This window comes from Nelumbo nucifera, chromosome 1 (genome assembly GCF_055504915.1).
Source record: "Nelumbo nucifera cultivar China Antique chromosome 1, China Antique-T2T, whole genome shotgun sequence".
Taxonomy (NCBI): domain Eukaryota; kingdom Viridiplantae; phylum Streptophyta; class Magnoliopsida; order Proteales; family Nelumbonaceae; genus Nelumbo; species Nelumbo nucifera.
Genome location: NC_142649.1, coordinates 41,145,738 through 41,157,908, shown reverse-complemented (window position 1 = coordinate 41,157,908; position 12,171 = coordinate 41,145,738). Strand labels below are relative to the sequence as shown.

The 12,171-nt window shown below is 36.8% G+C and overlaps 1 protein-coding gene across 1 annotated transcript in view; it reads left to right on the top strand.

Annotated features, from left to right (window-relative positions):
• Positions 1–12,171, top strand: part of PA200 (proteasome activating protein 200) — a 99,160-nt gene that overhangs the window by 42,203 nt on the left and 44,786 nt on the right. The window contains exons 5-21 of the mRNA XM_010246525.3: positions 2,829–2,930; positions 3,083–3,248; positions 4,609–4,725; positions 4,896–4,963; positions 5,061–5,162; positions 5,258–5,474; positions 5,694–5,927; positions 6,022–6,146; positions 6,286–6,403; positions 6,514–6,732; positions 6,810–6,965; positions 7,617–7,693; positions 7,786–7,994; positions 9,242–9,458; positions 9,551–9,630; positions 9,731–9,848; positions 9,939–10,109. Coding sequence (XP_010244827.1) covers positions 2,829–2,930; positions 3,083–3,248; positions 4,609–4,725; positions 4,896–4,963; positions 5,061–5,162; positions 5,258–5,474; positions 5,694–5,927; positions 6,022–6,146; positions 6,286–6,403; positions 6,514–6,732; positions 6,810–6,965; positions 7,617–7,693; positions 7,786–7,994; positions 9,242–9,458; positions 9,551–9,630; positions 9,731–9,848; positions 9,939–10,109 — 2,496 coding nt within the window. The remainder of the gene's footprint in view (positions 1–2,828; positions 2,931–3,082; positions 3,249–4,608; positions 4,726–4,895; positions 4,964–5,060; positions 5,163–5,257; positions 5,475–5,693; positions 5,928–6,021; positions 6,147–6,285; positions 6,404–6,513; positions 6,733–6,809; positions 6,966–7,616; positions 7,694–7,785; positions 7,995–9,241; positions 9,459–9,550; positions 9,631–9,730; positions 9,849–9,938; positions 10,110–12,171) is intronic.

Genomic DNA, 12,171 nt, shown 5'->3' with positions numbered 1-12,171 from the left:
AAGGGTAAAAGGTGATAGAGCAATTATGAGATTTGGTTAGTTTACTAACAGACATAAGATTAAAAGGAAATGTGGGAACATACAAAACTGAAGACAAAGATAATGAACCGATTTTAACATCACCAATATCACTTATGGAAGAAGTGGAACCATTAGCAAGGGTGATAGTGTGGGTAGTAGAGGATGAAGAAAGTGAAGAGAACACACCTGGAGTCCCAGTCATATGATCGAAAGCTCTAGAATCAATGATCCAATGGGAGGGTTTGGATGCCAGACAAGCCATCTAAGTGGGCAAGCGTAGCTGTACTCGGCTGAGAAGTAGCCTGGATCAACCACTCATATTCAGTACGTGAAATACTCATATCTCTTGTTTGGAGGCATCTGTAGGTGGAGGTGTCTAATCGGTCTGTTGACTCCCTTGTTCCATACCACCACTAGCCACTGCATGATTTGCCCAGGATGAAGGTGGGCCATGTAGATCATAACAAAAATTAACAGTGTGCTCATCTATACCACAATGCGTACACCTTCTCGAACCATTATTACGTCCTCGACCACAAGCTCCCCCTGAATCTCGATCTCCAACATGCCCACCACCACAGCTGTACATACGTCCACCTCTACTACCACGGTCTGGCTGACCCTGATGAGCTACTCCTCTACCACCACGACTTCCCCCCCTTGTCATTGCAAAAGCAAACCTATCTGATATGGTAGGGTTCTCCGGATATCCAATGGAAGTCCTCCGGAGACGAGCAAACACCTCTTCAAGAGAAGGGAGGGAATACCCACCTAGAATTTGGGCTCTCACCGGTTCATATTCAGATTTAAATCCCACAAAAAATCTGGTAACATCAAGTTGTTCTCTTTGCTGTTGCTGAATTTTGACATCAGATGTAAGAGGGTGATACACATTCAACTGATTCCTTAGATTCCTCAGACTAGCATAGTACTCCTCAAGACTCTAATTACCTTGGTGCAGATTAAAATACTCTTGATAGAGTTGGTATACCCTAGTGGTATTGTCTTTTCCTGAGAAAAGCTTATTTGCATGATCCCAAATCTCTTTGGCTGTGTCTAAGAATATGAAGTTCACACTAATCTTGGGTTCCATGCTGTCCCATAACCAAGTCATAATCTGTGCATCTTCTTGTTCCCAATCATTGTACTCTTCGGATTCAACTAGGGGTTTTCTTCTCACATGTTTCACTTTCTTCTTAGCTCTGAGAAACACTTCAACAGATTTGGCCCAAGGCATGTAATTTTCTCCATTCAGTTTGATGGAGGTCATTTGCACATTCAAGTAGTCAGGAGGAATCATAACAGATTTGTGCTCATTGCTGAACAATCACCATTATCCAACACTTGTGGCTGATCATTACTGAAACATGCACTATCACAGATTTCAGCAATGGTAGTTACCACTTTTCTCCTCTTTTGGCACCTCACAAGAAACCACTACATACAAGAATATCACACCATCACTCCACATACCTTTGGCCACAGTCCACACGCCTGAACACAGATCACGAGATTACTGTTGCAACCCTCTTCGGTCCATCAGAGGGTTTCCTACCATCCACCTGAAACGATCACACCACACTCAATCGGAGGCATTAAAATCTCCAGAAGAAGAAAACGACCACTCCTTTTCAGCCTTTTAGTCAAACTCCAAAAACCCTAAGAGAAATCTGCACAATACTCAACTAGGGTGTGCTGAAACTGTACAGATCTGAACCAAACTAATCAAGCTCTGATACCATGATAAAGTTCAGATCTGTATACCTGTTGGTTTCAGATTAATCAGAGAAGAAAGGATAAAGAAGAGAGAAAGAGAAAAGAGAGGGAAGAAAGAAAGAAGAAGGGTGAAGAGAGAAATCTGGTTCGAACAGGAAAGAAAAATCAAATCTCTCCAGTCGGCCAGGATGTATTAAGCTTTCTATTTTACAGAACAAAAAGACTCTTGTGCCCCTACTTAAGTATGAGACACATCATCTAACTCGATATTACACCTTATATTAAACATAAACAAAAAGACTAATCTACCCCTATATAACCGACACTAACAAAGGCTCTAGTGGTTTATATCTAATTGCTTGTTGGAATAATTCTCTTTTGATTGATGATGAAGAAATGTTTTGTGAAATGATTCTTATAGAGTGTTACTGATTATATGCACAAACATTTTCTTGGAATATATTTTAGCTTGGGATTGGCTTACTGAATTTTAACGCAAAGCTTATTTCTTATATTTTCTACTGTCACCTGCATCACCTTGTTGTCCTACAGGACAGAACCATTCACATATTTCTGCTTTTATCTTCTTATGTTTGCTAATTTTTCTTTGGTCCATCAGTGCAGGTCAAACTTACCTTTTTCCCTCTCTCAAACACTTATTGATTCCTTAGTTTACCTGGCCTTCCACCTCATTGTGAATTATTTTTTCTTTTCTTGATTTCATTTACTCCAATTTTTCCAACTCATGCATAGAATAGATAGGAAGCTCTATTGGACAAGTGATTTGCTATTGATTCAGCGATACGGTTCACATATTGTTTTTTGAATACTGATTTTGTTTTCCCATGGTGATATGGATTTGCTGTTTGGACCAAATTAAAAAACTCCAATATTTGTTATTATATTGCTATCTTTCTGTAAATTCTTTCTCCAGTACCCATTTAATTTTGAACTTGTTTTCTGTGACCTTTTGTCCTTAAACTGTCATTTGCAAGGTTTCGGTGCTAAGAAGTCAATGTAGTTTGCACCATACTCAGTTTGGTTATTCAGTAACTTGGTTTATATTGTTCTTTGAACCAAAATATTTTCAGATCACTGTTGGAAAATCCATGGCACAACTCATGCTTTGAAGGTGCTGGGTTTGTCAGACTATTTCTTCCTACAAACATGGACAACCAAGAATTCTTTTCACAGTAAGGATTTTAAACTAATCCTTTTAGGGAACTAATCCTCCACACCTTTCTTGTATGATCATTTTGTGTTCTCTTTTTCTTTAATAATTTTTATTTATTATGAAAAAAAGACTCATTATGGGTGATTAACTTCCTATCTGTTGATATGACAGTGATTGGGTTAAACAATGCATAGACCAGTGGGATTCAATACCAAATTGCCAGTTTTGGGACAGTCAATGGGCTGCAGTTATTGCTCGTTGTATAAAGAAATACAGTTATATAAACTGGGACTGTTTCTTGCCTGCACTTTTCACTCGATATTTAAATATGTTTGAGGTGAGTTCGGGAATTCTTTTACAAATTCTGTGCTCTCACTTTATTTGGAAATCTTTTTGTTTTTTTTTTTGTTCTGTATTTATAGTTTGGAGGTTTAGATCATCTGTTGGCATTTACATGACCCGCTTTTCTTCAGTTTGTTTTCCTTGCTTCTTGGAAGTGCAACAAAAAGTGGGACCTACACAAATATGTGGTTGATATTTTTCTGATCTTTCACACCATGATTAAAAGCAATAGACTTTTAGACGTAGTTGAATATGTAAAATAGTGGAGCAACTTTTCTTCTTAATCTATTATTTTTTTGGGTTGTCCATGTTACAACCTTTCTTTATTATGGACTTTTCATGTATAAGAAAGAAATAATTTCTAATTAATATGTAATGTCTGGTTTTCTAGGATTTGTTTCCCATGGTGTGTAATCTGCATCTATTTATACACTTGTATTGCTGTTTCAATTTACATATTGAGATCACATGGTGTAACATGCATTCCATGTTTATGGAAAATTACCATCAAATGGTGTGCATGATATTATTTTGATTTTAATCTGTTTGTCAATGTGTATGATTGTTGAGCTTTTAAATATCCTTTTTTTCCTTTTTAATGTATGACCCCCATTATTTATGATTTAATTGTTAATAGTTGACCGGAAAGTGGCAACTTGCATACGCACACATACGTTTACACACATATTGATAAATAATGCATAATTAAAGGAAAAAAGGACCAAAACGTAAAGAGAGCTTTACAAAGGGCATAAGACACTATGCTGACCCCAATTGTAGCCAAAGAATTGCTATACCCTTTATATCCGTTTAAGAGAATCCAATAAATCTCTTACCATAGATCTGAGTTTCCAAATAACAAATGCATATTGGTAGTGTTCAGATACAGCGCATGGTTGGATATGGTGCATCTGAAGTTTTTGATTGATCCAATGATTTCTAAAATTTTCCTGTCCTAGAAGTACCTTCTGTTCCAGATCATTGTAGTTCATTAATCTTGTTTGAATGATGGTTGTGGACCTAGAGTTTTATTTGTACAACATACTGTTACAGATTGAATAAGAGGAATATTTTAAATAGGAAACAATTAGTCGTACATTGGTCGTGGTCTATTGTTTCCCTTTCTAGCTTGTGCCTGGTTTATTTTTTATTTTCTGGATTGGTAATTAAGTTATCTAGCATGTTGATAGGATACTTTGAGGCATAACAATTTTTGACTTATCATAAGAGGAATCTCACATTTCTCTCTGTTGGAAGTTCAAAAACCATTATGCAATAATTTACCTCTCCAGTATGCATCTATATATATGGATATAACTTGTATGATAATGCACTACTTGGTTCTAATGTTATAGGTTCCTGTGGCAAATGGTAATGGATCATATCCTTTCTCAGTGGATGTTCCTAGAAATACAAGGTTCTTGTTTTCCAACAAAGCCATTACCCCATCTAAAGCTATTGCCAAATCAATTGTAAGAAAGCTTTTTTCTATATTCTCTTTTATGGCTATTTTGTATATATCTGTTTTCAGTGTTATTGGGCATGCCAAGGCTTGTAACTAGTATACTCTCTATAAGAGGCTTAAGTACATTGGTTGTTTTTAGTATTTATATTCAATATCATTTCTTTGGCAACTCTACAGGTGTACCTTTTAAAGCCTGGGAGTTCGGCTCAACAGTACTTTGAGAAATTAGTCAACCTCTTAGAACAGTTTGTTTCCTGACATTTAATAGCTTATTTTATTGGACTTAATGCATTAGAGTTATTCATGAATTACCTTTTCTGTGCTGGTATTTCATTGCTGCAGATATTATCATCCATCTAATGGAGGTCGCTGGACTTACTCACTAGAGCGTTTCTTGCGATATTTAGTGATCACTTTCCAGAAACGTCTCATGCATGAGCAACAGTAAGTTTATCACCTGGATGATTAAATGTGATCTATTCCACATTATATGCGTTCTTTTGTCCAATTTTGTTCTTATCCTAATGAAATTGATACAGGAGCAAGGATGACAATAGACGGGCTGAACTGTACTTGGGAAGACCAGAAAGAGCCTCTTTTGTGAAAGTAGTGCTAAAATTAATTGAACGTGGCCAGTATAGCAAAAATGAATCTCTTTCTGAGACAGTTGCTGCTGCAACATCCATTTTATCATATGTGGAACCTTCTTTGGTGCTTCCATTTATTGCATCTCGGTTCCACATGGCCTTGGAGACAGTAAGTAGCACTGCCTTCTTTTCTTATTGCTCAAATTGGTTTAGATTTTGTTTGATAATGTTCTTTGGGTTTTATAGGAATCTGAGATTTACTCTCTTAGCCAAAACAAACTCTTCCCTTTGGAAACTATCCTTAATTGGCAGGCCAATAGAACAAAAGTAAGAGTTCTATTGATTTATGTCTTCTGACATTGATTTCTTCCATTTTTGTTCTAAACAGATGACAGCCACCCACCAATTGAAAACTGCTGTTACATCAGTAGCATATGCTGGGAGAGCCCTATTTCTTGCGTCATTTTCATCATCTTCATCTAAAGCAGATGATCTTGGAAATACTGATGGATTTGTTGATCTTCTGATGATTTCTTTATCCAATACATTGCTTGGTATGGATGCTAACGATCCCCCTAAGACCTTGGCAACAATGCAATTGATTGGCTCTGTATTTTCCAATGTAAGCAGCAACTTTCATGATTTGTATGACTGCAGAAGGTCGTAAATGTTATAAAGCTTCTTTTTCATCTTCTGTTTCTGCATTTTCATTGCAGATAGCATCACTAGATGATAAAGATGGATCATCGTTTATGCCAACCATCAGCTTTTCTGAATGGCTTGATGAGTTCTTATGTCGCCTATTTTCTTTACTTCTACACTTGGAACCTAGCACTGTTTTGTAAGCAATGACATTCTAGCTGTTTCTTTTTGCTTACTCTGTAAGCTTCTTTATAGATTTATTATTTAGTTGATCTATGCTTGCATTGGTTGTCCTTCTATGCACATGCGTTTATGTTTTTCCGTTTTTGGTACTGCAGGAATGAAGGTGCCCACACATCAGCATCATCAGGAACTTTCTTGGTTGAAGATGGTCCTTTTTACTTTTGTATGCTGGAGATCTTACTAGGAAAACTGTCAAAACCTTTATATAACCAGGTTTTGAGTTTTTATTTGTATATTTTGTTACAATTGTTTGGAAATTTAATTTTATTCCTCCCTCCACAGATTCAATCTCTTAGGTTTCTCTTTTTATCATATTCTTGCAGGCCTTGAAGAAAATTTCTAAGTTTGTCACCACAAATATTCTTCCTGGAGCTATTTCAGAGGTTGGACTCCTTTGTTGTGCATGTGTTCATTCTAGTCCAGAAGAGGCATCCATTCACATCATTGAACCGATCTTGATGTCCATCATATCCTCCTTAAATGGAACACCTGCTACGGGTTTTGGTGGAAGAGGAATTTCTGGTGCCTCAGTTTCAACCAAGGTTTCTCTTGTTCATAGTACTAATTCACTTCTCTGTATTACCTGGATTCATTTCATGAATTTCAAACCGTATTGCAGGCAAAACCAACACTTTCTCCAGCTTTGGAAACAGCAGTTGATTATCAATTGAAATTGTTATCAGTTGCCATTAGTTATGGAGGTGCCGTGCTTCTTCGCTACAAGGACCAATTGAAAGAAGCGATTGTTTCTGCCTTTGAAGCACCATCTTGGAAGGTTTTGTGTTGGCTAGTGATATAGTGAAGTTCTCTGCAAACTATTTTCTTTCTTATAAATGGCCACTTTCTTATACAAGAAATGATTTATAGAGTGATATTTTTTAGGCAAGTAAAATTGCTGTTTTAACAAAATGAGGAAAGGGGGCAGAAGGTTCATATGTATATCTGGTCAGTGAATAACTATGAAAGAAGCAATTGTTTCTGCCTTTGAAACACCATCTTGGAAGGTTTTATGTTGGATAATGGCATGGTGAAATTCTTTGCAAACAATTATTTTACTTTAAATGGCCAATTGCTGAAAAAGGAAAAAGTTTCCAAGTAATTTTTTGGGTGAGCAAAATTGTTGTTTTAACGAAATGAGGAAAGGGGGCAAAAGGTCCATATATAGAGGAGTATATCTGGTCAATGAGTAACTATGAACAGTCATTGACAAAACAGAGTACATCAAAGAGGGGTACAAGATAAACTTCAAAGAAACTGGGTCTGGAATCATGTGAACTAATTCCCTTGGATTCCTTCAAGATGGAGGACTCTAAGGGAAAAAAGAACATGTTGCTGATCTTTGGCGCAACGGAAATATTTATGAATTATTGTAATTTTTTCCTATATTCCTACCTGTAGAAAAACTGACAGGTTTGCCATATGATAGGTCAATGGAGCTGGTGATCATGTTCTTCGATCCCTCCTTGGAAGCTTGGTCCTCTATTACCCTATTGACCAGTATAAGTATGTTCCCTTTTCATTATCATGTCTTTTTGACTCAACATTGCTCACTTTTGTTTCACCTGCCAATTTACTAAATATCTTCTGATTTTTAGGTGCATCTCTCACCATCCTGATACTGCTGTATTAGAGGAATGGATCAGTGCAAAAGGTTATCAAAATGAAGATCAGTCATTGAGCCCCAAATGGCACATCCCCAGTGATGATGAAATATTATTTGCAAATGAACTCTTGAATCTACATTTTCAATCGGCTTTAGATGATCTTCTAAGAATATGCCAGACCAAAATTCACTCTGATCCAGGTAAACCTTATATTCTATCTAAGGCTTCATTGTGCTGCAGTCTAATATAATCTATTTTAATTTCATGGAAATATGTAATTATGTCCAAACTATATAATGCAGTGCTACCTCATTTAAAACTGTTTTGGTTTTATTGGGTATCACAGCTGGAGTATTTCATGAAATTGAAATTTAAAATATCCAAAAATTTTAAATTATCATCATCGTCATCACCCATGCCTTATCCCAAATTCCTAACTATATGGGGTCGGCTACATGAATCCTGTTTTTCCAATCCTTTCTATTTAAAGGCATATATCGTTTGATAAACTAAATACAAAATGAAGATGGTATCAAGGAACCATTAACAAAGCATTTAAGCTTTTAAGCTCTGTGAGGAAAGCTCTCTATTACAAGAACTGGCTTTACAAGCTCTCTATCCTGTAATTACAAGAACTGGCTTTACAAGCTCTCTATCCTGAACACTCCTGCAGTACCAGAGGTCCCAGATTTCCTAGGCTACAACCATCAAAATTCAGCTTGATAAAACCATTTTCAGGGGGCCTCCAATCTACCACAGGCTTCTCCCTAAAAGCATGCCTATAGATCCATGGCACTCAAGAAACAACCATTTTTGAGTCTCCTACTTCCAAATGTTGGAAATTTGATTGCTTTGCAAGTCTTAATCCTTGCAGCAATGCCATCAGGTAAGCCTTTAATGAGTCTCACAATCCTAAAGGTCCTGAAAACATGGTGAACACCCTGCCTGCACACATGTCAGAGATGCATGGATTGAATTCGAATTTGAATCAGATTGATATTCCATCCATTTGCAGCCCTACTAATTGTCCACCCTCTGATTGTGCGAGAGTTGCCTTGCATCAAAACATTGTTATAGTTCAATGTCTTCCCTAATTTCAACCCCTGCACTAATGCCATGAGTTCTGCTTTGATCAACTTAACTTCACCTGTAGGTCCTGAATAAATTGTTTAAATTTCCCTTTCATGGTTTCTGATGACACCCCCTACTGCCAATCCTGGATTACCCAAACTGCACCCTTCAAAATTCAGTTTAATGTATTTAGGTGGTATGGGAGACCTGTAGAGGCATAGTGACTGCCACGGTTATGCCATCTTCTTTCTTTCCTCTTTTCAATTTTAATTTGTGAATTCATATGAATTTTCATGCTTCTGTCAATTTCACTTTGTTCTCCATAAGCACATGTGAAGTTGCAGTTCCTGAAAATAGGTTATAATTTGTCTTGCAGGGAATGAGAAGGAGCACCTGAAAGTTACACTTTTACGTATTGATTCTTCACTGCAAGGTGTCCTCTCATGTTTGCCTGATTTCCGTCCACCATTTACAAATGGAAGGGTTGAAGATTCTAGCAACCATTCTTTCCTAATAGCTGGGGCATCAGGTTCAACTGTTGGCAGCTCTGAACTGCGGGAAAAAGCTGCTGAGATAATACATATGGCTTGCAAGTAATTCTAGTTCCAGGATTTATTTTCAAGTAACCTCCCACCTTTCTATACCAAATTTGATTTTCTAAGCCTCATATATGGACATTGAGCAGATACTTATTGGAGGAAAGATCAGATGATAGCATCCTTTTGATTCTCATTATTCGTATAATGGATGCTTTAGGAAACTATGGTATGGATACTACATTTAAATAGAGTACGCTTTTGTACAGTACAGGCTACTCACAGTTGCTCATATTCTCATGCAATACCTTTTGTTATCTGTCATACAGGGAGCTTGGAATATGATGAGTGGTCAAATCACAGACAAGCCTGGAAACTGGAATCTGCTGCCATAATAGAGCCTCCAATAAATTTCATTGTATCATCTCATTCTCAGGGGAAGAGAAGGTGAAGAATCCTCCTATCAGTATATGTCCTTATTTTCATGTTGAAGAACTTATTTTAGTTTTCTGAATGCTCTCTTTTGTTCTTTTTCAGGCCCAGATGGGCACTTATTGACAAGGCATACATGCATAATACATGGAGATCATCACAATCATCTTACCATCTGTTTCGTACTAGCAAGAATATATCTCCCTCAGATCAAGTGGCTCTTTTATTGGATGATCTTCTGAACCTTTCTTTGCATAGATATGAAACTGTTCGTATGTGAGTAACAGTTCCTCTATATTTTTATTAAAATGATCAGTATTTGTTTCTCTATGGTTCTGCTAAAATTATCAATAGTAGTTAGTCTACTATGATAGTTCAAAGGAAAATTTTCAAATAACACTGTTATTTAGCATGCAATACCTATTCTATTTTGAAAATTCTTTATATAGCCCATTGGGGAGGTAGATGCAGCAAATGTCAAAGTGTATTCTTTGTTAAGGGGTTAAGGATAGCAGTACACCTGTGTTTTTCTCATTTTATTTTCTAATCAAAAGTGGATTGGTTTTGGAAAGATGATTGGGTGGGGATTGGTAGGTTGTGTGACATTTGCCCAAAGTTTTACAATCTAAGTGAGAAGAATATATCAATTGCTCAATGTTTCAAATTTAATCAAGGAAGAGTTGTGTGATTCCAACATTAGAAGACCTCTATTTGATTGGGAAATGGTGGAACATTTGAGGTTGTAAGTTAAACTTCAAGCTTTGAAGTTTGGAGGTTGATAGAGCCTAGAGGAGACTCAAGGTGGTGGAGGGAGTGCAGAAATGGATTTTTTACGGTTATATCCTATAACAACTGTTTGACAAGGAATCAAGTGGAAAGAACTAATCTGAAAAGGGGGAGCTTGGTTGCACTAAGGTTGGAAATGCTTGTTTGGCTGGTTGCATTGGATAGTATACTAGCACAAGATCACTTGAAAAGCAGAGGAATGCAACTTGTTAAGAGGTGCTACTTATGTAGAAGTGCTTCATCTCTTAGTGCTCTGCAACTTCTCAAAATGTATTTGGAGTTTCTTCAGCTTATTTGGTTCAGTCAGGTGGGTTCCTAGAAGTCCTATGGAGATTTTTTCTTGCTGTTCAGTTTTAACTGGGAGTATCAAAGCTAAAATTGCATGGTCCTGTATGATCTATGAAAGAAAAAAAGGAAAAATTGTGTGATCCCACATTCCATTTGTGGTTTTTTTTTTCGGAGACCAGGAAGGAGAGGAATAGAAGAATCTTCGTGGATAAGGCAAGATCCAAAGAGGAGCTGCGTTTGACCATTGGGAGAAGAATCTTGGACTGGATATTGATTCTTCCTGAGTTTTCAGGGGTTTCAAGAGAATCTTTTGGGGGTGGTTTGGTCTTTGGATTTGGAATGGAGGGTTTGATGCATTGGATTTTGTTTTCCTTTCCTCTTATTTTGGTGAGCTCTTATCACCTCTTTGCTTGTATTTGATGCGAGAAAATATAGTAGTAAGCATGGTTTAAAGTATCGATACACCCAATACACATGAACAGGCATATCGAGTGTTTCACTACTTTATAACTTTCTTATTTTAAGTTTCTTTTTTGTTTTTTTTTTTCAAAATTGCATCAGGGGGTCGGTTTTAAGCATGCCTACCCCCTGAAAATAGTCGAAGTGCGAAACATTCCTTATTTGGGGTTTCAGACAGCTTCTGATACGACACGATACACCCCACTTATTGAAATTTTGAACCTTGGTGATAAGAGATAAAACCCCCATATGATAAAAATTCTTGGTGTCTATATTGTGATTCATGTACAAATTATGTGTCTATGCTCTATTGTCAGATTCAAAAATGTCCCAAGTTCTTGAGTTCCATAAAATTGGAAGCTGAAAATTAAACAAGCTGCTCCATCTTCTATTGTTTCTACAAAGAATAAACAAGCTGAAAAATAATGAATAAATTACACATTTAATGTTTCTATGAAAAATAATTTTATTTTTTGATAAGCAATCCCAACAAGTGAAATATATTAAAATATAATCAAAATAGATACAAAAAGAATAAGGGAACATGAATCTCTGACATATAAGCTTATGATTATGCTGCTCCCGTATTTGGAAGCCATTACCTTCAGGTTCCTTTTCTTGTGCCTCCTTCTTTGCTTTCTTGTGCTCCTCTCCATTGCCTCAACCTTTTCATAACAAGGAAGTTTGGTCCAAACCTGTCCCTCCTAAAGTTGGAGCCCTTTGTTGGGAAGTCTCCCTCGGGAAAATCAACACTTTGGATGTTTTGCAAAAAAGAAGGCCTAGTCTTTGTCTCTCTCCTAACTGG